General features: G+C 40.5%; 2 protein-coding genes and 1 long non-coding RNA gene across 5 annotated transcripts in view; 1 reads left to right on the forward strand and 2 right to left on the reverse strand.

Annotated features, from left to right (window-relative positions):
* Lrrc15_0 (leucine-rich repeat-containing protein 15) overlaps positions 1 to 20,755 on the reverse strand; it is a 47,087-nt gene that overhangs the window by 22,405 nt on the left and 3,927 nt on the right. Inside the window, exons 2-4 of one of the 2 annotated variants that reach the window (XM_054229008.1) lie at positions 8,066 to 8,161; positions 721 to 864; positions 339 to 649 (exon numbers count right to left, since the gene is read on the reverse strand). In XM_054229008.1, coding sequence (XP_054084983.1) covers positions 339 to 649; positions 721 to 864; positions 8,066 to 8,161 — 551 coding nt within the window. The remainder of the gene's footprint in view (positions 1 to 338; positions 650 to 720; positions 865 to 8,065; positions 8,162 to 20,755) is intronic. The other variant, XM_054229009.1, reaches the window with a different exon arrangement.
* Positions 13,153 to 17,856, forward strand: LOC128921396 (uncharacterized). Of its 2 annotated transcripts, none has more exons than XR_008470860.1 (5): positions 13,153 to 13,167; positions 13,253 to 13,395; positions 13,457 to 13,820; positions 17,154 to 17,256; positions 17,326 to 17,508. It is a non-coding gene; the product is annotated as an uncharacterized LOC128921396 (long non-coding RNA). The 2 variants fall into 2 exon arrangements; XR_008470859.1 differs by lacking the exon at positions 13,153 to 13,167 and adding an exon at positions 17,754 to 17,856 and having other exon boundaries at positions 13,255 to 13,395; positions 17,326 to 17,697.
* On the reverse strand, positions 17,569 to 18,561 carry LOC105219800 (uncharacterized). Its single transcript, XM_011196116.3, has 4 exons — positions 18,421 to 18,561; positions 18,139 to 18,349; positions 17,952 to 18,082; positions 17,569 to 17,879 (listed from the first exon to the last, which is right to left on the reverse strand). Exons 1-4 carry the CDS (start codon positions 18,428 to 18,430, stop codon positions 17,569 to 17,571), a joined length of 663 nt encoding a protein of 220 aa, XP_011194418.1. The 5' UTR covers positions 18,431 to 18,561.

The raw sequence follows: 20,755 nt of genomic DNA on the forward strand, positions 1-20,755 counted from the left end.
TGGTTTCGTTTATGTTAGCTGCTAATTCTCTTCTTCAACTACTACTGGTGTAGGATTGCGCATTTAAGTGCAGACTTAGATGTTTACAATAATGTATCCACGTATTTAATAAGCCCATTTAGTTGTTTTTTGGATTTAAAGCATTCCGCTTTGTTAAACGAACAACACCACGAACAGAAAAATTTTAAAATTCTATACTTATGTGTGAAAAAAATTTCATAGAAATATTTATGTTCCAAAGGAATTATTGACGTAGCAATCAACCATGATAAGGTCGCGAGTCAATGAACTTTGTCTCGAATGAATTCACTTAAAAATATAAAAACTGATCTACTTACAAATAAAGTTAAAGGAGAAGTCGACAATTTGAAGAGTTTTTAAATGTTTTAGACTTCCAGTTTGTAATTTCGTAATCTCATTCCGAGACATATCTAAGTCCTCTAACACAATTTGATCCTGAAGTAATTCCGGTGAAAAATGTTGTATTCTATTTTGACTTAAATTAATGACAATTAGACGTTGGGTATGACCGAATAAGTTTGTTGGCAAATCGGATAACAGGTTTTTGCTAATGTCTAATAAATTTAAGTTACGAAGCTTCCAAAATATTACTGCATCCAAGTTCTCCAGGTGGTTGTTTTGAAGTCGCCTTTATGTGCACATGGAAATGATACAAAACATTAATAAAAGCACCGAGGTAGCAAATATCGATGAACTTACAGTTGTAATAGACTATCTAAATCTTCAAAGAGATTCGCTGGAATAAAGTTTAGAATGTTATTCGAAAGGTCCAGTTCTTTCAACAGTGTTAAACCACGAAAAGTGTCTTTATGTAAAGTTGAAAAATAGTTCCTTGAAAGATCACTACAAATATATTAAGATCATAAAATTAAAAAATAAATGTTAATGAGGTCTTAAGGTTCAGCACGAAAAAATTTCTATGGTTTGTTCATATTGTAACGGATTTTCAAAATATGTTGTTTACGCTGAAACTCTACTTTGAGTTCGATCACTGAATAGTCAAATAAAAATCATAAGTAAATCTAGTAAGTATAACGCTTATCGTTTCTGGTTTCTTCTGGTATCCATTTTCATTACAATATTAGCTGTCATCGATTGACTAAGCGTTATAGAGAGGCCAATAGAACGCACTATCCTGTAATTCAAACATACAGGCAGGCCTTATGGTGCAAGCCTGCGCTAAAATGTCCTCTTAATCATGCGCAGTAGTGTTGCACCATTTTCTTAGGCGGAGAAATATTTACATCTGAGCAAAATATATTTTTTTTATCCCTTTGTTTAGAGTAGCGTCTATGCCTTACGAACCCCACTTATGCTTCATATGAGCGCCAAGAACGCATCTTTGTGCGCCACCCCCGCCACGATGTCGAAATCGTACTTGGCGATTTTAACGCTAGGTTGGGTAAAAAAGGTGTGTTTGGCACAACAGTCGGAAAATTCAGCTTCCATGACGAAACATCGCCAAACGGCTTGAGGCTATCGACTTCGCAGTGGCCCGAACATTGGTAGTCTGTACTACTAGATTCCAGCATAAGAAAATGTATCAAGCTACTTGGCTGTCCCCCGATCGAATCACACGCATCAAGATTCGATAATGTTGTAATAGATGGATGACATGGCTCCAGTTTTTTTGATCTGCGTACGCACCGTGGTCCCAACATCGCCTCGGGCCACTATCTTGTAGCAGCTAAGATACGCACTCGCCTCTGTGCAACAAAGCGCGCACATCAACAAACACAAGGAAGGTTCGACATCGAGAAGCTGCAATCACAACCGACAGCCGAACGATTTTCTACTCAACTTGCACTTCTCTGAGAGCACACTTCAGCAACTCGGTATAAGGGAACTGTGGGACGGCATATCAAGCAACTTACGTACAGCTGCAACCGAAACCATTGGTTTTCGGAAAAGTCAAAAAAACAGCTGGTATGATGAGGATTGTCGTCTCGCAGTGGAGAGAAAACAGACTGCCTACCTCGCAATGTTCCGATCGACCGCAACACGTGCGGGATGGGAAATATACCGACAGCTGAAGAGGGAAGCGAGACGCATTTGTTGACAAAAAAGAAAGAGGCCGAAATGCGTGAGTATGAAGAGCTTGACAAGCTGGCCGACAGGGGTAATGCTCGAAAAAGATCCGGTAACTAACAGAAGGTTTCAAGATCGGAGCACACTCCTGTAGGGCCCCAAGAGGTGATCTAGAGGTTGACCTTGAAAAAATTCGAGTAGCAATTACCCGCTTGAAGAACAACAAAGCGGCGGGGCCGATGGATTGCCGACCGAGCTATTCAAATACGGCGGCGAAGAACTGATAAGGTGCATGCATCAACTTCTTTGCGAAATATGGTCGAAGAAAGCATGCCCGACGATTGGAATCTAAATGTACTCTGCCCAAACCACAAAAGGGAGACCCCACAATATGCGCCAACTACCGTGGGATAAGCCTCCTTAACATTTCTTATAAGGTTCTATCGAGTAAAGCCCACCGTCAACAAACTGATTGGACCTTACCGGTGTGGCTTTCTTCTTCTTCTTAACTGGCGTAGAAACCGCTTACGCGGTTATAGCCGAGTCCACAACAGTGCGCCACGCATCTCTCCTTTTGGCGGTTTGGCGCCAATTGGTAATACCAAGTGAAGACAGGTCCTTCTCCACCTGGTCCTTCCACCGGAGTGGAGGTCTCCCTCTTCCTCGGCTTCCACCAGCGGGTACTGCATCGAAAACTTTCAGAGCTGGGGCACTTTCATCCATTCGAACAACATGACCCAGCCAGCGTAGCCGCTGTCTTTTTATTCGCTGGACTATGTCTATGTCGTCGAACAACACATACAGCTCATCATTCCATCTTCTGCGGTATTCGCCGTTGCCAATGTTTAAGGGACCGTAAATCTTCCGCAAAACCTTTCTCTCGAAAACTCCTAGTGCCGTCTCATCGGATGTTGACACCGTCCACGCTTCTGCACCATAAAGTGGGACGGGAATGATGAGGGACTTGTAGAGTTTAGTTTTTGTTCGTCGAGAGAGGACTTTACTTTTCAATTGCCTACTCAGTCCATAGTAGCACCTGTTGGCAAGAGTGATTCTGCGTTGGATTTCAAGGCTGACATTATTATCGGTGTTAATGTTGGTTCCTAGGTATACGAAATTATCTACAACTTCAAAGTTATGACTGTCAACAGTGACGTGGGAGCCAAGACACGAATGCGCTGACTGTTTGTTTGATGACAGGAGATATTTCGTCTTGTCCTCGTTCACCACCAGACCCATTCGCTTCGCTTCCTTATCCAGGCAGGAAAAAGCAGAACAAACGGCGCGGTTGTTGCTTCCGATGATATCAATATCATCGGCATACGCCAGGAGCTGTACACTCTTGTAGAAGATTGTACCTTCTTAAAGCCACACTGATAAGGTCCAATCAGTTTGTTGACGGTGGGCTTTAGTCTTTCACACAGTACGCTCGATAGAACCTTATAAGCGATGTTAACGAGGCTTATCCCACGATAGTTGGCGCAGATTGTGGGGTCTCCCTTTTTGTGGATTGGGCAGAGTACACTGAGATTCCAATCGTCGGGCATGCTTTCTTCCGACCATATTTCGCAAAGAAGCTGATGCATGCACCTTATCAGCTCTTCGCCGCCGTATTTGAATAGCTCGGCCGGCAATCCATCGGCCCCCGCCGCCTTGTTGTTCTTCAAGCGGGTAATTGCTATTCTAATTTCTTCACGGTCGGGCAATGGAACATCTGTTCCATCGTCGTCGATTGGGGAATCGGGTTCGCCATCTCCTGGTGTTGTACTTTCACTGCCATTCAGCAGGCTGGAGAAGTGTTCCCTCCACAAACACAGTATACTCTGGTCATCAACCACTAGATCACCGCTGGGGGTCCTACAGGAGTGTGCTCCGGTCTTGAAACCTTCAGTTAGTCGCCGCATCTTTTCGTAAAATTTTCGAGCATTACCCCTGTCGGCCAGCTTGTCAAGCTCTTCATACTCACGCATTTCTGCCTCTTTCTTTCTTTTTCTGCAAATGCGTCTCGCTTCCCTCTTCAGCTTTCGGTATCTTTCCCATCCCGCTCGTGTTGCGGTCGATCGCAACATTGCGAGGTAGGCAGTCTGTTTTCTCTCCACTGCGAGACGACAATCCTCATCATACCAGCTGTTTTTTTGGCTTTTCCGAAAGCCAATGGTTTCGGTTGCAGCTGTACGTAAGGAGTTTGATATGCCGTCCCACAGCTCCCTTATACCGAGATGCTGATGAGTGCTCTCAGAGAGCAGGAGTGCAAGTCGAGTAGAAAATTGTTCGGCTGTCGGTTGTGATTGCAGCTTCTCGATGTCGAACCTTCCTTGTGTTTGTTGACGTGTGCGCTTTTCTACACAGAGGCGGGTGCGTATCTTAGCTGCTACAAGATAGTGGTCCGAGTCGATGTTGGGACCACGAAGCGTACGCACATCAAAAACACTGGAGACATGTCGTCCATCTATCACAACATGATCGATCTGGTTGCGAGTGATTCGATCCGGGGACAGCCAAGTAGCTTGATGGATTTTCTTATGCTGGAATCTAGTACTACAGATGACCATATTTCGGGCCCCGGCGAAGTCGATCAGCCTCAGACCGTTTGGTGATGTTTCGTCATGGAGGCTGAATTTTCCGACTGTTGTGCCAAAGACACCTTCTTTACCCACCCTAGCGTTGAAATCGCCAAGCACGATTTTGACATCGTGGCTTGGGCAGCGCTCATAGGTACGTTCTAGGCGCTCATAGAAGGTATCTTTGATCACTTCGTCCTTCTCTTCCGTCGGGGCGTGGGCGCAAATCAGCGATATGTTGAAGAACCTCGCTTTGATGCGGATTGTGGCTAGACGTTCATCCACCGGAGTGAATGCCAGGACTCGACGACGGAGTCTCTCTCCCACCACGAATCCCACACCGAATTTGCGCTCCTTTATATGGCCACTGTAGTAGATGTCACAAGGACCCACCTTCTTCCGTCCTTGTCCCGTTCATCGCATTTCTTGGATTGCGGTGATGTCAGCCTTTACTCTTACGAGGACATCAACCAGCTGGGCAGAGGCACCTTCCCAATTAAGGGTCCGGACATTCCAGGTGCATGCCCTTAAATCATAGTCCTTTATACGTTTGCCGTGGTCGTCATCAAAAGGGGGGTTTCTCATCCGAGGCCTGTGTTTCTTATTCACTGGTTATTCGTTTTTATGTGGTGGGTCCCAAGCCCTACGCACAACCGCATAAGCGGGATTCGCCTTCTCACTTTAGCTCGCTTCCAGACGGATGTCTGTTGGCTACCCAGAGGATACTTGGTCTAAGACCGGAAGTTGTGAGCTGCTTGAGCCACATGTAAAAGAATCGTTCCTGGCCACTCCCAAGTGAACGGCAGTCAGAAACTTTCCTCACTTACGTGAACTTCTACATATGACTCCATCATATGGCTTTAGACCTGGAAAATCATCAACTGACCAGATATTCACCATGCGCCAAATCTTGGAGAAGACCCGTGAAAAGAGCATCGACACACACCATCTCTTTGACGATTTTAAAGCTGCTTTCGACAGCACGAAAAGAAGCCTTTAAGCCGCGATGTCTGAATTTGGTATCCCCCCAAAACTAATACGGCTATGTAAGCTGACGTTGAGCAACACCAAAAGCTCCGTCAGGATCGGGAAGGACCTCTTCGAGCCGTTCGATACCAAACGGGGTTTCAGACAATGTGACTGGCTATCGTGTGAGATCTTTAACCTGATGCTGGAAAAAATAGTGCGAGCCGCAGAGCTAAACAGAGAAGGTACAATCTTCTCTAAGAGTGTACACTGGTGTACGCCGATGATATTGATATCATTGGAAACAACACCCGCGCCGTTAGTTCTGTTTTCTCCCGGCTGGATAAGGAAGCGAAGCGAATGCGTCTAGTGGTGAATGGGGACAAGACGAAATATCTCCTGTCATCAAACAAACAGTCAGCGCATTCGCGTCTTGGCTCCCACGTCACTGTTGACAGTCATAACTTCGAAGTTGTAGATAATTTCGTTTATCTGGCAACCAGCATTAACAGCAACAACAATGACAGCCTGGAAATGGAAATGGACCTGGTTTCACTTGGTGTTACCAATTGGCGCCAAACTGCCAAAAAGAGAGATGCGTGCCGCGCTGTTGTGGATTCGGCTATAACCGCGTAAAGTAAACGGTATCTACGCTAGTTAAGAAAAAGAAATGTATTTCAAAGTAAAAACAACAAAAATATATATTTGATTTTTGTCAAAAGTTTGTCCTTTGAGTTGTTTTTATCATTGTGAATAGTCTACATAAGTAAAAGAAAATTTGGCAGCACCCAGCAAGCGGCGATAGAATTTTTAATCAGGTATCCACATACTCTCTTGCACAAATTCAACTAGATAACTTTGTTGTTGCTTTCACACGTAAAGAAGTCAAAACAAAACAAACACCTATCAAGATAACGATCTTTAAGACCAGGGGTTTACTTTTTAAGTCGTTGCGCAAGTGGAAGTACTCGCAAACGAAAACAAAATACTTTGTAAAGCATCAATCGGATCGAAAATTGCGTTTAACGCATTGCCCCTTCGCAATGAAAGTACTCTGTATTGTTTTTACGAGTTTCAAACTCATGCGTTTTACGAATTTTTCATTCGATATCAAACTGGCAAAATGTAAGTTAATAAGTATATTTGTAGTTTTATTTACTAAAACCATATATTTTTTAAAGTTAACATTCAAATAATGAGAAACATATGATGGAAAACAGAAAATATAAATTGACCATTGGAGTTAAAAAGCAAATGTTGTGAAGTTATATATAGAAGTGTTGCATAATTAAAATCCTTTTATATAGTGTAATAATAACGATTTTATAGAAGTGGCATTGAAGTCGAATGGTTCTTTTTATACTCTCGCAACAAAAGTTGCTAAAGAGAGTATTATAGTTTTGTTCACATAACGGTTGTTTGTAACACCCAAAACTAAACGAGTTAGATATAGGGTTATATATACCAAAGTGATCAGGGTGACGAGTAAAGTTCAAATCCGGATGTCTATCTGTCCGTCCGTGCAAGCTGTAACTTGAGTAAAAATTAGCAAAATCGGACCACTACCACGCCCATAAAATGGCGAAAACCGAAAACACATAAAGTGCCATAACTAAGCCATAAATAAAGCTATGGAAATAAAATTTGGTATGAAGGATCGCACTATGAAGGGGCATATTTGGATGTCCATCTATTTTTTTGGGGAAGTGGGCGTGGCCCCGCGCCCAAATCGGTTTTTTGTATATATCTCGTAAACTTTCTGCAGTCGTTTTTTAAGCCATTTCCTTATACAGTCCAAAAATGACAGAAATCGGATAATAACCACGCCCCCTCCCATACAAAGGTTTGGTTGAAAATTACTAAAAGTGGGTTAACTCACTAACCAAAAACGTCAGAAACACTAAGCTACACTCAGATTTTTTTTAGAAAATGGAAAATGGGCGTGGCGTCACCACTTTTGTGTCAAAAACCATATCTCAGGAAATACTCGACCGATTTCAATGAAACTTGGTTTGTAATAGTTTCCTTACATCCCAATGATATGTTGTGAAAATAGGCCAAATCGCTTCATAACCGCGCCTACTTCCTATATACCAGAACTTTGAAGACTATCTGAATCGTTTACTTTACAATATATAAAGTAAGCACTAGTGAAGATATCGGTGCAGAGCTTTGCAAAAATACTGTGTTTTTAGTGTGGCTGGCCCATTCGCCGAAATCGAACCATAGGTTTTTAAGGCCCCATATATCGAACACGAGGGCTTCGGTGCTGCTAACCTAATATTATGGTTTCCAACTTTCAATGGACTTTATGCACTATATTTGACGAATATGTGGGTCAAATTGTGTATTATTAATATAAATAAAGTTAAATAAATAAATTGCGAGAGTATAAAATGTTCGGTTACACCCGAACTTAGCCCTTCCTTACTTCTTATGTTTATGTTTTTTTTTATTATATTAGTGTTTAAAAAATTACACATACTTACAGATAAAGACATACATATAAGCAAGAAGAGATTAAGCCATATATCATTAATAGGAATTCAATATTTATGTACGGTAGCAACACTAGGCAAAAGAACCTGTTTGAAGAAATGAAGACACAGGATGAGTTGAGTCAGCAGCAACTTCGGGTGTATTGAATGTTTTTAAACTAAACTTAAACTAGGCTTGCTGAAAAAATTTCGATACATCGATACTATTTTTCAATTCAACGATATTTCTTAGCGATATTTAAAATTTTGAAGAGGTATAAAAAAAGATTAACATTTGGGCATGTAAGTTCACAGCAGCCAAAAAAACACAGATGAAAGAAGCAGAAAATTCGAAGAACGAAGGAGTTGCGGTCGAAGAAAGCAGCGAAAACAAAGCAGAGCACGCAGCAGCGAGAACGGAGCTGCAGTCAACGAAGTTTATATATACGAACAAAAGCAGATCAACGTATATTTCAACGAAAGAGTAGAGAAAAAAAGAAGAACCGTTCGCGAAAATTATACCTTGCTTTGATGGGGAATCTATTCCAAACAGATAAGAGTTGCAGTAACGTAGATCGTAAGAATCAGCATTGTTTTAATCGTGGTTCAACACAACAAAAAGGGTCGATAGCAAACAAGACACAGTGAGACAGTGTTTTAAATGTAATGGCAACGGTCATATGGCTAACAGTGTCCCGAGTATAAGCGTAATATCAACATTGTATTTAACAAAGAGCGAATGAAGCAGCTGACAATTAATAACGAAATCTTGTGCTGATTGGTAGACACTGGAGCAGGCGTGTCGTTAATACGTTTGGGTGTGTAGGAGCAAATATTTAGCAAATGAAAGTTGCAGAAAAGTTTCGCTACACTGCATAGTTTAGGCAAAGTCGCCGCAGATGCGGTGGGTGAATTTGTAGCTCAAGTCATCGCCGACAGGGTATGTACGCAGCACACGTTTTTAGTAATCACAGATAGTAAAATCAATGTAGACGCATTGTTGGATACGATTTGTAAAGGAACAAGTAGATGAATGGTTACTGAAAGGCATTATACGTGAGTCGTGCTCAGAGGTCGCTAGCAAGGTGGTATTGGTAAAGAAAAAAGATAGTCGCTACAGATTATGCGATTTTCGTAAATTAAATACAATGGTATTAAAAGATAGGTTTCCAGTACCAATTGTTGAGGAAGTCCACGTCGAAGTAGAAGAACGATGTCGAAAATATACAGCAATTGTAACAAAATAAAGACTCTATGAACTTAATAGAGCTCCATTTGGTTTTTGCAACTCTTGCCGTTTTTGTGCGTTACGTTAATTATATTTTCCAAAAACTAATAAACGAAGATATAATGGAGATGTATGTAGATGATATCGTAATTTTTTGGGGTACGGAAGAAGAAAGCTTAAGCAATATGCAACGAATCTTACAACAAGCGCAGATGTATGTGCTAGAAATTAAGTGGGCAAAGTGCCAATTTCTAAAAAATCGGATTGTTTTTCTTGGACACGAGGTTGAAGACGGGTGCGTCTGGCCTGGGCAAGGTAAAGTTAAAGCAGTCAAAAACTTTCCGATACCAAAAAACATACGAAACGTACAGGCTTTCCTGGGTTTAACCGGATTTCGAAAGTGTATCCGAGATTATGCTATACTTGCCAGACCATTAACAGAACTGCTTAAAAGGGATACAATATTTCAGATTGCAGAGACAGAAATTAGATCAATCAATTACCTGAAGTCGGTATTCACGTCGAAACCAGTTTTACAAATATACAAGCAGAATGCTAATTCGCAGTTACATGTCGATGCCTCGAAACATGGCTTCGGCGCAACACTTTTGCAGCTGCATGCCGGAAAGTGGCATCATGTTTTCTATTGGAGTAAAAATACTTCCCCTCAAGTTAATCTACAAGCAAGTTGACGGGCAAGACTTATTGGATGCCGGAATGTGGCATCCTGTTTTCTATTGGAATAAAAAATACTTCCCCACAAGAGGAAAAATTTCACAGCTGTTTCCTTGAAGTTAAAGCAGATATCTAGCGTCCAAGAAGTTGCGTCACTACCTAATGGGCACAGAGTTTACCTTGGTAACAGATTGTGCGGCTTTAAAGCAGACTAAAAGATATGCCACGTGAATGGCTGATGTTTCTACAGGACTTTTCAAGAGCAAGTTGACGGGTAAGATTTAGTGGCGGTACCGAAGAAGATGGAGGGTGAAATAACAAATGAAACACACAGATTTGGGCATATGAGTTGTAAAAAAACCATACATGCTATACGGTAGAATTTTTATATTCCACATCTCGAAAATAAAGTTCAGCAGACTATTAAAAACCGTATAGAATGCGTTATACATAACCAGAAGCTGGGTAAAAATAGAATTTCTTACATTGCATTGAGCGATAGTCCCCTATATACGCTTCATATTTTCCATTTGGGTACATTGGATGGGACATCAAAGAGTTACAAATATATTGTTGCTGTCGTGAATGATTTTTCCAAATATACGCACCAAGGGGTAACGTTCAGATTAGCAGGGTAAAACGTGTTATTCTCTTCGTATTAGCGAATATGACAGCAGCAGAACCGGACAAGTGGTATAAGTATACGTTACAAATATAGCGCGCCTGTAATTCTCACCTTCATGACTCGACAAAATTTGTTTTCGGTGTGAAGATGCGCAACGAAACATATAGCGAGTTGTTAAAGGTACTGCAAGTAGAGGTACTAGAAGGTATTCAAGATAAACGCAACACGATTCGGCAAGAGGCGACGCCTACAAATCAAATTATGATGATAATTTAATAAGGTGAACATGGGTATCAGGTACCTGATTTAGTAGCCAATAAGGTCCCTCAGTTATAACAGGCAAAAACTTGGCCAGTAAATATATTGTTCCATACGAGGTGGTAAAGATCAAAGGGCATGGCAGATATTGTGTTAGAATAGTTGCAGATTTTCGAGGGCCACATCAAACGTCAATTAGTGCAAATCATATGAAGCTGTGGCGTTACGTCGAACATGGAGAATATTACTTTCATGAGCCTTGTACAAAGAAGTGAAGACACAGAACGCGAAGAAGGTGTATTTAACTTTTTTTTTAAACTAAACTTAAACTTTTGTGTAATTAATTTAATTTATTTCAATAAATCATAATCCTATTGAATATTACATTTATGAACTATAATCTAATTATACTTTTTGTATTTGATCCCTTGAACGTTTAGCAATTTTGGCTTCATTCGCATATTCCAATAATTATTTTAAAACACCACAACAAACAATGGAATTGAAATTCTCAAACGTTGGATAAAATATTAATTTTCAATGTGAAGTTCAACATTTATGCATTTTTTTACTATTGCGCCTAGTATACAATGATTAAATACTAACAACAATAAATTTATGCAATATGAAAGACATTTTCTCAAACGTTTCTCAAAGGCTATTTCTCAAATTTGTTTCTTTGGTGTTTGTAACTCCTAAAACTAAACGAGTTAAAAGTGTTGTACGAATACATAGTATATATCAAAATGATTAGAATGACTATAATAGTTTAAATCCGGATGTCTGTCTGTCGTCTCTACGTTTGTTTTAATGGTTGAACATTAATCTTTTGGTACTTTATAGAAATTCAGTTTTTCTGTCAGAGATTTGATTGCATTTTTACATTTTTCAATTCTAAAGGAACTACAATAAGCTATACTCTCGAAGAAATAGTATTTAAGGACAAATGTACGATAGATAAATGTAAACATCTAAGAATCATTGCAAGAACACTTTTTTATGACTTTAAAACAGGATATAACAATTAACGTAAGTATTGTTATAGTAACAAGTAAGGAAGGGCTAAGTTCGGGTGTAACCGAACATTTTATATTCTCGCAATTTATTTATTTAACTTTATTTATATCATTTAATACACAATTTGACCCACATATTCGTCATATATATTGTAAAAGGTCCATTGAAAGTTGGAAACCCTAATATTTGGTTAGAAGTACCGAGGTCCTCATGTTCGATATATGGGGCCTTGACAACCTATGGTCCGATTTCGGAGATTTTTAGAATGGGGCTGCCACACTATAAACGTAGTATTTGTGCAAAGTTCTGATATCTTTACTAGTGCTTCCTTTATATATTGTAAAGTAAACGATTCAGATCGTCTTAAAATTCTGGTATATAAGAAGTAGGCGTGGTTGTGAAGCGATTTGGCCTATTTTCACAACATATCATTGGGAAACTATTACAAACCAAGTTTCATTGAAATCGGTCGAGTAGTTCCTGAGATATGGTTTTTGACCCATAAGTGGGCGATGCCACGCCCATTTTCCATTTTGTAAAAAAAATCTGAGTGCAGCTTCCATCTGCCATTTCTTATGTGAAATTTAGTGTTTCTGAAAAACGAAAACGACAAATGATGAAAAAACGACTCTAAAAAGTTTCCTTGATATACCTTTAGTAGTTTGCGAGATATGTACAAAAAACTTAGTATGGGGAGGGGCCACGCCCACTTCCACAAAAAAATTACTTCCACATATGCCCCTTCGTAGTGCGATCCTTCATACCAAATTTTACTTCAATAGCTTTATTTATAGCTTAGTTATGACACTTTAAGTGTTTTCGGTTTTTGCCATTTTGTGGGCGTGGCAGTAGTCCGATTACGCCCATTTTCGAACTTAACCTTCTTATGGTGCCAAGGAACACGTGTTCCAAGTTTCATTAAGATATCTCAATTTTTACTCAAGTTACAGCTTGCACGGACGGACGGACGGACAGACGGACGGACAGACAGACATCCGGATTTGAACTTTTCTCGTCACCCTGATCATTTTGATATATATAACCCTATATCTAACTCGTTTAGTTTTAGGACTTACAACCAACCATTATGTGGACAAAACTATAATACTCTCGTAGCAACTTTGTTGCGAGAGTATAATAAAAAATATAAATGTAATATATACAATTTTGAATTCCGTATCTACAACAATATGTTATCGTATTCTTCCCAGTCTCTGAGTCTTATAGCCTTTTTAGACAGCCAAATAAATTGATCAATTTAAATTTAAATCGGCCGTTTATACTGCCGGCACCTCTATTTACGATTGTCACGTAAATCAATCAGCTGTTATACATTGTTTGCTCGAAATTAAATTCGCTTTTTCTTGCATATAATAATAATATACAAATGTTGCAGTCAGTGCAAGCTAGTTACGATTGTGCTCTGGCTTTATATAAAAAAAGAAAAGGCGAATCTTTTTAATGTAGCAACATTTGCGAAGACAACAGCTATTTCTACTAGGTTTATTGCAGGGAAACGCTACTCGAAGGTAAAAGTTGGTAAGTTTAATTGGGACATAACAGCTTTTTCATTCTACTAATAAAACATTTTTCATTATAGAATCAGCAATCATATTTCTGGGAGATCACTTGCAATTGCAACTATGACAATTCATTTAATACGCACTTCCGCATAAGCCGCACAAGTTTTGAGCGGCTCTGTAGCTCACTTTTCAATTTAAACAAAGTTGACACAAAGTGGCGCAAAGCTATTTCGTTGCAAAAACGTGTGGCTAACGCTTTATTTACTTTGGGGTCGTCTGCAGAATATAGGGTAGTGTCTGAACTTTTTGCAGTAGGAATAGCGACGGTGTGCTTAAATGTATACGAGTTCTGCAAAGAAGTACCACCAACTCCAGATTTTTTAGCTGACTGTGTTAATGGTTTTCACCGTTTGGGCTTCCCACAATGTCTAGGAGAAATTGGTAAGACAATGTACAATTCAATAAATAATATTCATATTAACATGTATGTATGTGATTGGCGTTGCAACCGTTTAGCCGGTTATAGCCGAATCGACGATAGTGCGCCACCTGTCTCTCTCCTTTGCAGTTCGGCGCCAGTTGGAGATCCCAAGTGTAACCAGGTCGCTCTCCACCTGGTCCCTCCAACGGAGTGGAGGCCTTCCCCTTCCTCGGCTTCCTCCGGCGGGTACTGCATCGAACACTTTCAGGGCTGGAGTGTTTTCGTCCATTCGGACAACATGACCTAGCCAGCGTAGCCGCTGTCTTTTTATTCGCTGAACTATGTCAATGTCGTCGTATAACTCGTACAGCTCATCGTTCCATCGTCTGCGGTATTCGCCGTTGCCAATGTTCTGAGGACCATAAATCTTGCGCAAAATTTTCCTCTCGAAAACTCCTAGTGTCGTCTCATCTGATGTTGACATCGTCCAAGCTTCTGCACCGTAAAGCAGGACGGGAATGATAAGCGACTTGTAGAGCTTGATTTTGGTTCGTCGAGAGAGGACTTTACTGTTCAATTGCCTACTCAGTCCAAAGTAGCACCTGTTGGCAAGAGTTATTCTGCGCTGGATTTCGAGGCTGACATTGTTCGTGTTGTTGATGCTGGTTCCCAGGTATACGAAATTATCTACGACCTCGAAGTTATGACTGTCAACAGTGACGTGGGAGCCAAGACGCGAATGCGCCGACTGTTTGTTTGATGACAGGAGATATTTCGTCTTGTCCTCATTCACCTCCAGACCCATTCGCTTCGCCTCCTTATCCATGCGGGAAAAAGCAGAACAAACGGCGCGGTTGTTGCTTCCGATGATATCAATATCATCGGCGTACGCCAGGAGCTGTACACTCTTGTAGAAGATTGTACCTTCTCGGTTTAGCTCTGCAGCTCTTATAATTTTTTCCAGCATCAGGTTAAAGAAGTCGCACGATAGTGAGTCACCTTGTCTGAAACCTCGTTTGGTATCGAACGGCTCGGAGAGGTCCTTCCCAATCATGACGGAGCTTTTGGTGTTGCTCAACGTCAATTTACACAGCCGTATTAGTTTTGCGGGGATACCAAATTCAGACATCGCGGCGTAAAGGCAACTCCTTTTCGTGCTGTCGAAAGCAGCTTTAAAATCGACAAAAAGGTGGTGTGTGTCGATCCTCTTTTCTCGGGTCTTTTCCAAGATTTGGCGCATGGTGAATATCTGGTCAGTTGTCGATTTTCCAGGTCTAAAGCCACACTGATAAGGTCCAATCAGTTTGTTGACGGTGGGCTTTAGTCTTTCACACAATACGCTCGATAGAACCTTGTATGCGATATTTAGGAGGCTGATCCCACGGTAATTGGCGCAGATTGTGGGATCTCCCTTTTTATGGATTGGGCAGAGCACACTGAGATTCCAATCGTCAGGCATGCTTTCTTCCGACCATATTCTGCAAAGAAGCTGATGCATGCACCTTATCAGTTCTTCGCCGCCGTATTTGAATAGTTCTGCCGGTAATCTATCGGCCCCCGCTGCTTTGTTGTTCTTCAAGCGGGTAATTGCTATTCGAATTTCTTCATGGTCGGGTAATGGAACATCTGTTCCATCGTCATCGATTGGGGGATCGGGTTCGCCATCTCCTGGTGTTGTACTCTCACTGCCATTCAGCAGGTCGGAGAAGTGTTCCCTCCATAATCCCAGTATGCCCTGGACATCGGTTACCAGATTACCACCTTGGTCTCTACATGAGGATGCTCCGGTCTTGAAACCTTCGTTAAGTCGCTTCATTTTTTCATACAATTTTCGAGCATTCCCTCTGTCTGCCAGCTTCTCAAGCTCTTCGTACTCACGCATTTCGGCCTCTTTCTTTTTTTGTCTACAAATGCGTCTCGCTTTCCTCTTCAGCTCTCGGTATCTATCCCATCCCGCACGTGTTGTGGTCGTTTGCAATGTTGCGAGGTAGGCAGTCTGTTTTCTCTCCGCTGCGAGACGGCACTCCTCATCGTACCAGCTTGTTTTTTGTCGTTGCCGAAAACCAATTGTTTCGGCTGCAGCGGTACGCAGTGAGTTTGAGATGCCGTTCCACAGTTCCCTTATACCGAGATGCTGATGAGTGCTCTCAGAGAGCAGGAGTGCAAGTCGAGTAGAGTATTTCGTGGCTGTCTGTTGCGATTGCAGCTTTTCGACGTCGAACCTTCCTTGTGTTTGTTGACGGGCATTCTTTGCTGCACAGAGGCGGGTGCGTATCTTCGCTGCGACCAGATAATGGTCCGAGTCTATATTTGGTCCTCGGAGCGTACGCACGTCTAAAACACAGGAGACATGTCTTCCGTCTATCACAACGTGATCGATTTGGTTCCGCGTGTTTCGATCAGGAGACAGCCAAGTAGCTTGATGTATTTTCTTATGCTGGAATCTGGTACTACAGACGACCATATTTCGGGCCCCAGCGAAGTCGATCAGCCTCAGGCCGTTTGGCGATGTTTCGTCATGGAGGCTGAATTTTCCGACTGTTGTGCCAAAGACACCTTCTTTACCCACCCTGGCGTTAAAATCACCAAGCACGACTTTTACATCGTGGCGGGGGCAGCGCTCATAGGTGCGTTCTAGGCGCTCATAGAAAGCATCTTTGGTCACATCGTCCTTCTCTTCCGTTGGGGCGTGGGCGCAAATCAGCGATATGTTGAAGAACCTCGCTTTGATGCGGATTGTGGCTAGACGTTCATCCACCGGGGTGAATGCCAGGACTCTGCGACGGAGTCTCTCTCCCACCACAAATCCAACACCAAATTTGCGCTCCTTTATATGGCCGCTGTAGTAGATGTCACAAGGACCCACCTTCTTCCGTCCTTGTCCCGTCCATCGCACTTCTTGGATGGCGGTGATGTCAGCCTTGAGTCGTATGAGGACATCAACCAGCTGGGCAGAGGCACCTTCCCAATTAAGGGTCCGGACATTCCAGGTGCATGCCCTTATATCATTGTCCTTAAAACGTTTGCAGGGGTCGTCATCAAAAGGGGGGTGTCTCATCCGAGGCTTTCGTAGATTTTTCATTGGGGGGTGTTTTTATGTGGTGGGTCCCAAGCCCTACGCACAACCGCATAAGCGGGCTTCGCCTTCTCACTTTAGCTCGCCTTCAAACGGATGTCTGTTGGCTACCCAGAGGATACTTGGTCTAAAACCGGAAGTCGTGAGCTGCTTGAACCATGTGGAGAAGAATCGTTTCTGGCCACTCCCAAGTGAGTGACAATCAAAAACTTTCCTCACTTGCGTGAACTTCTACACATGATCCCATCCATCCATTAACATACACATACATATTTAGATGAATGCCACAATGAAGTCAAGCCGAGTCCAACAGATGCAACTGATTACTATAATTACAAAGGGTGGTATTCTATTGTTCTACTAGCTGTCGTGGATTACAGGTTAGGTTACTTTTATGACAATATTTTGTTTTTGTTAACGTGCATTTATATTTTTATTTATAAATCCAGATATCGTTTTCTATATGTAAATATTGGTGCCCCTGGTCGATGCAATGATTCCCAGATATATAACGCATCACTTTTGAAGCAAATGATGGACCACAATGAACTGCTGACGAACAACAAAATGGAAATCGGTGGTATACAAATGCCAATATGTATAATAGGAGATTCTGCGTTTCGATTTTCCACCTCTCTAATGAAGCCATACGCATTTTCATTGGCTTTAACCGAAACCCAAAAACTATTTAACTACAAGCTATCAAAATGCCGCAGAGTTGTAGAGAATGCCTTTGGCCACTTAAAAGCAGAGAATGTGATAATGCCATGTTCATTTTCTTCACTTTTTTTCATATATTTGGTTATCTCCTCGGATAATTGGTCTAATTTTTCAATAACTTTTTTATTGCTATCTGATCTATTTTCCTTTTTTGCAGGATCCGAGATATTTGGCGATGGCGATGGCGATGACGATGGTAGTGGTGATGGTGTTGGCAGTGGTGATGGTGATGACAGTTCTATAGGGGCTAGTGGCGTACCCACCGCCGATATATTGTCGCTTTCTGTTTAGAAAAATAAAATATTTTTTATTAAAAAACTCTATTGTCTATTTTATATATACACATAATACGTACCGTCGATACTTTCAAATGCCAGTTGATTGAATACATTTATTTTGAATCCACCAATTATTTGGTGTACTGTTCCATAAAACGGCCATGTTGATGGTGACCCACCTGGCGGCCCCATTGCCATTTTCTCCTTTCTGTAAAAATATAAATCTTTATTTGTTTTTTAATATTAATTTCATGTTATCCTTACCTATACCGCTGTGTGAAGATGGCCAATTTCACTTGAATATCTCTAGCATTATAATTGTACCCTAATTTATTGAGTTCCGCAGACATTTCCTTATAAACGTGTCCATTTTTCCTTGCGCCGCGGAGGTCCGATACACGCTCTGCCCATACATCTAAGATCGCCACTTCGCCATCATCTGCCCACGACTTTCGCTTTCTTATTATTTTAGTTGCTAAATAAGAAAAAATAAACATTAAATTATTTAATAAATAGTTTCCTTTATCTATTTCTTTATTTACTTACCATTTTCCATTTTGCCGGTGGCGTCTCTTTTTTCCAAATTTTATTTTTGTTATGATTAAATTAATCAGCTGATTGCTATTTTATCAATGAACACAGCCAAATTTACAGGGAGAACAATATTCCGAAAAAAAAACGCAGAGTTCCATTTGATTTTCAAGTCGATTTAATTAAAATTTAAAATAAATGGAGATATTATTTTGTATGGTAAATCGATCTCAATATGTGCTTAAATCGAGTAGAGGCCGGTAAATTGATCATTTAGCTCCTGTCTAAAAAGGCTACTACAATATATAATAATAAGATAGTATAAAATGTTCGGTTACACCCAAACTTTGACCTTCCTTACGTGTTAGACTTTTCGGTTTTTACAGCCCTATTATGTAAAAACCTCATAACTGAGATAAGAGGAAAATTTTGAAAAAATTCTTGTGAGGCATTTTTGTGAAGCTATTCTGGCTCGAACCTCATATGACACAAGTAAGGAAGAGCTTTGTTCGGGTGTCACCGAACATTTTATACTCTCGCAATTTATTTATATAATTGTATTAATATAACAAACAATTTGACTCACATGTTCGGCATATATAATATATGGTATAAGGCCCATTGAAAGTATGAAAACCATAATATGAAGTATATGGGAGATATGGGAAGTAATGACCCGAATTCACGCATTTTTGGCACGGAGACATATTATTAGAAGAAAAATATTTCCTCTGAATTTCTTCAAAATACCTGAGAGATTTACTTATATTTTCGGTAAAAAAATTTGTTAGAAGCACTGAGGTCCTCATATTCAATTCATAGGGTCTTGAAAACTTATGAACCGATCTCGACAATTTTTAGAAGGGCGATGCCACTCTTTAAATGCAGTATTTTTGCAAAGTTATGTTCCGATATGTTCATTAGTGCTTACTTTATATATTGTAAAGTAAACGATTCAGATCGATCTCAAAGTTCTGGTATATGGGTAGTAGGCGTGGTTGCGAACCGATTTGGAATATTTTCACATCATATCATTGGGAAGCTAGGAAGATATTTTGAACCGAAGTTCATTCAAATTGGTGGAGCAGTTTAGGAGATATATTTTTGAACCATAAATGGGCGAAACCATTTAAAATTTTTGTATACCGCTCTTCTGTACCATCTTTATAATGAAATTTAAGGTTTCTGATGATTTTCTTACTGAATTAAAGCATTTCTAGTAGTTTTCAACATAACTCTTGTATAAGAGGTGGGCGTGGTAATAATCCGATTTCATCCATTTTTGTACTGTATAATGTAGTACCTAAAAGAAACGAATCTAGAATGTTTCCTTGATATAGTTTTATTAGTTTACGGGGTATGTACAAAAAACTTAGAAGAAGGCCACATATGCCCCTTCATAGTGGGATTTTCATACCAAAGTTTACTTCAATAGCTTAATTTATGGCTTAGTTATAGCTCTTTATATGTTTTCGGTTATTGCCATTTTGTGGGCGTGACAGTTGTCCGAATACGTTCATCTTCGAACTTAACCTTCTTATTTTTTTACTCAATTACAGCTTGCACAGGCGGACGGACAGACGGATAGACGGACAGAGGACCCTGACCATTTTGATATACATAACCCTATATCTAACTCTTTTAGTTTTAGGACTTACAACCAACCGTTATGTGAACAAAACTATAATACAACTTTGTTGCGAAAGTATAAAAAGCTTAAAAAAGCAAGTGCTAAAAAAAGCAACTGTTAAAAAAATAAACAAGTACAAATTTGAAATGGATAACCAAGAAATGTAAGTAATTTTGCAAATTTAATCATTTTGATATTAATATAATAATTTCATCTATTTCTAGTCGTACCAGAATAGAAAGAAAAACTCAGGAGCAGCTGCAACATTATATAATGTTTTGCAAGCAGCATCCATGGTCGGAGTTAGCAGACACTTTCAATGCCTTAACGTCACGTCCAGAGTAGGCACGGGTGAGATGTGTGCGACCCGCAAAATCGTGCGTGGAATATGAGAAGCGTACAATTACAACACGATTATACGTTAATGCTGGAGACTACAATAAATGATTTTTCGGTGGGAAATGGTCCTGTTTTCTTCAGAATACAAAATTTTTTGTTGTTCGGAAACAGAAGTCAATGGCTTTTATTCTACAAAACATTTATCTTTTGAGCAGCATTATCGCAAACTAAAAACACATGCTTGGATTTGTGATCTGCTCGCATTTAACGCATCGCACCTTCTACAAGGCATTTGTCGTGTCTATGCTGGACGTGGCGTAAGAAGCTCAACACGTACATCAGCCATTGTAAGTTATTGTTGTAAAATCCATTAATTATGAA

Source organism: Zeugodacus cucurbitae, chromosome 4, assembly GCF_028554725.1.
Source record: "Zeugodacus cucurbitae isolate PBARC_wt_2022May chromosome 4, idZeuCucr1.2, whole genome shotgun sequence".
NCBI classification, from domain to species: domain Eukaryota; kingdom Metazoa; phylum Arthropoda; class Insecta; order Diptera; family Tephritidae; genus Zeugodacus; species Zeugodacus cucurbitae.

What these genes read in the sequence shown, in the direction of transcription:
- LOC105219800 (XM_011196116.3), bottom strand. An exon ending in ATCTTCACACAGCGGTATAG is followed by an intron (nt 18,083 to 18,138) that starts GTAAGGATAACA and finishes ATATTTTTACAG; the next exon opens with AAAGGAGAAAATGGCAATGG. An exon ending in GGCATTTGAAAGTATCGACG is followed by an intron (nt 17,880 to 17,951) that starts GTACGTATTATG and finishes TTTTCTAAACAG; the next exon opens with AAAGCGACAATATATCGGCG.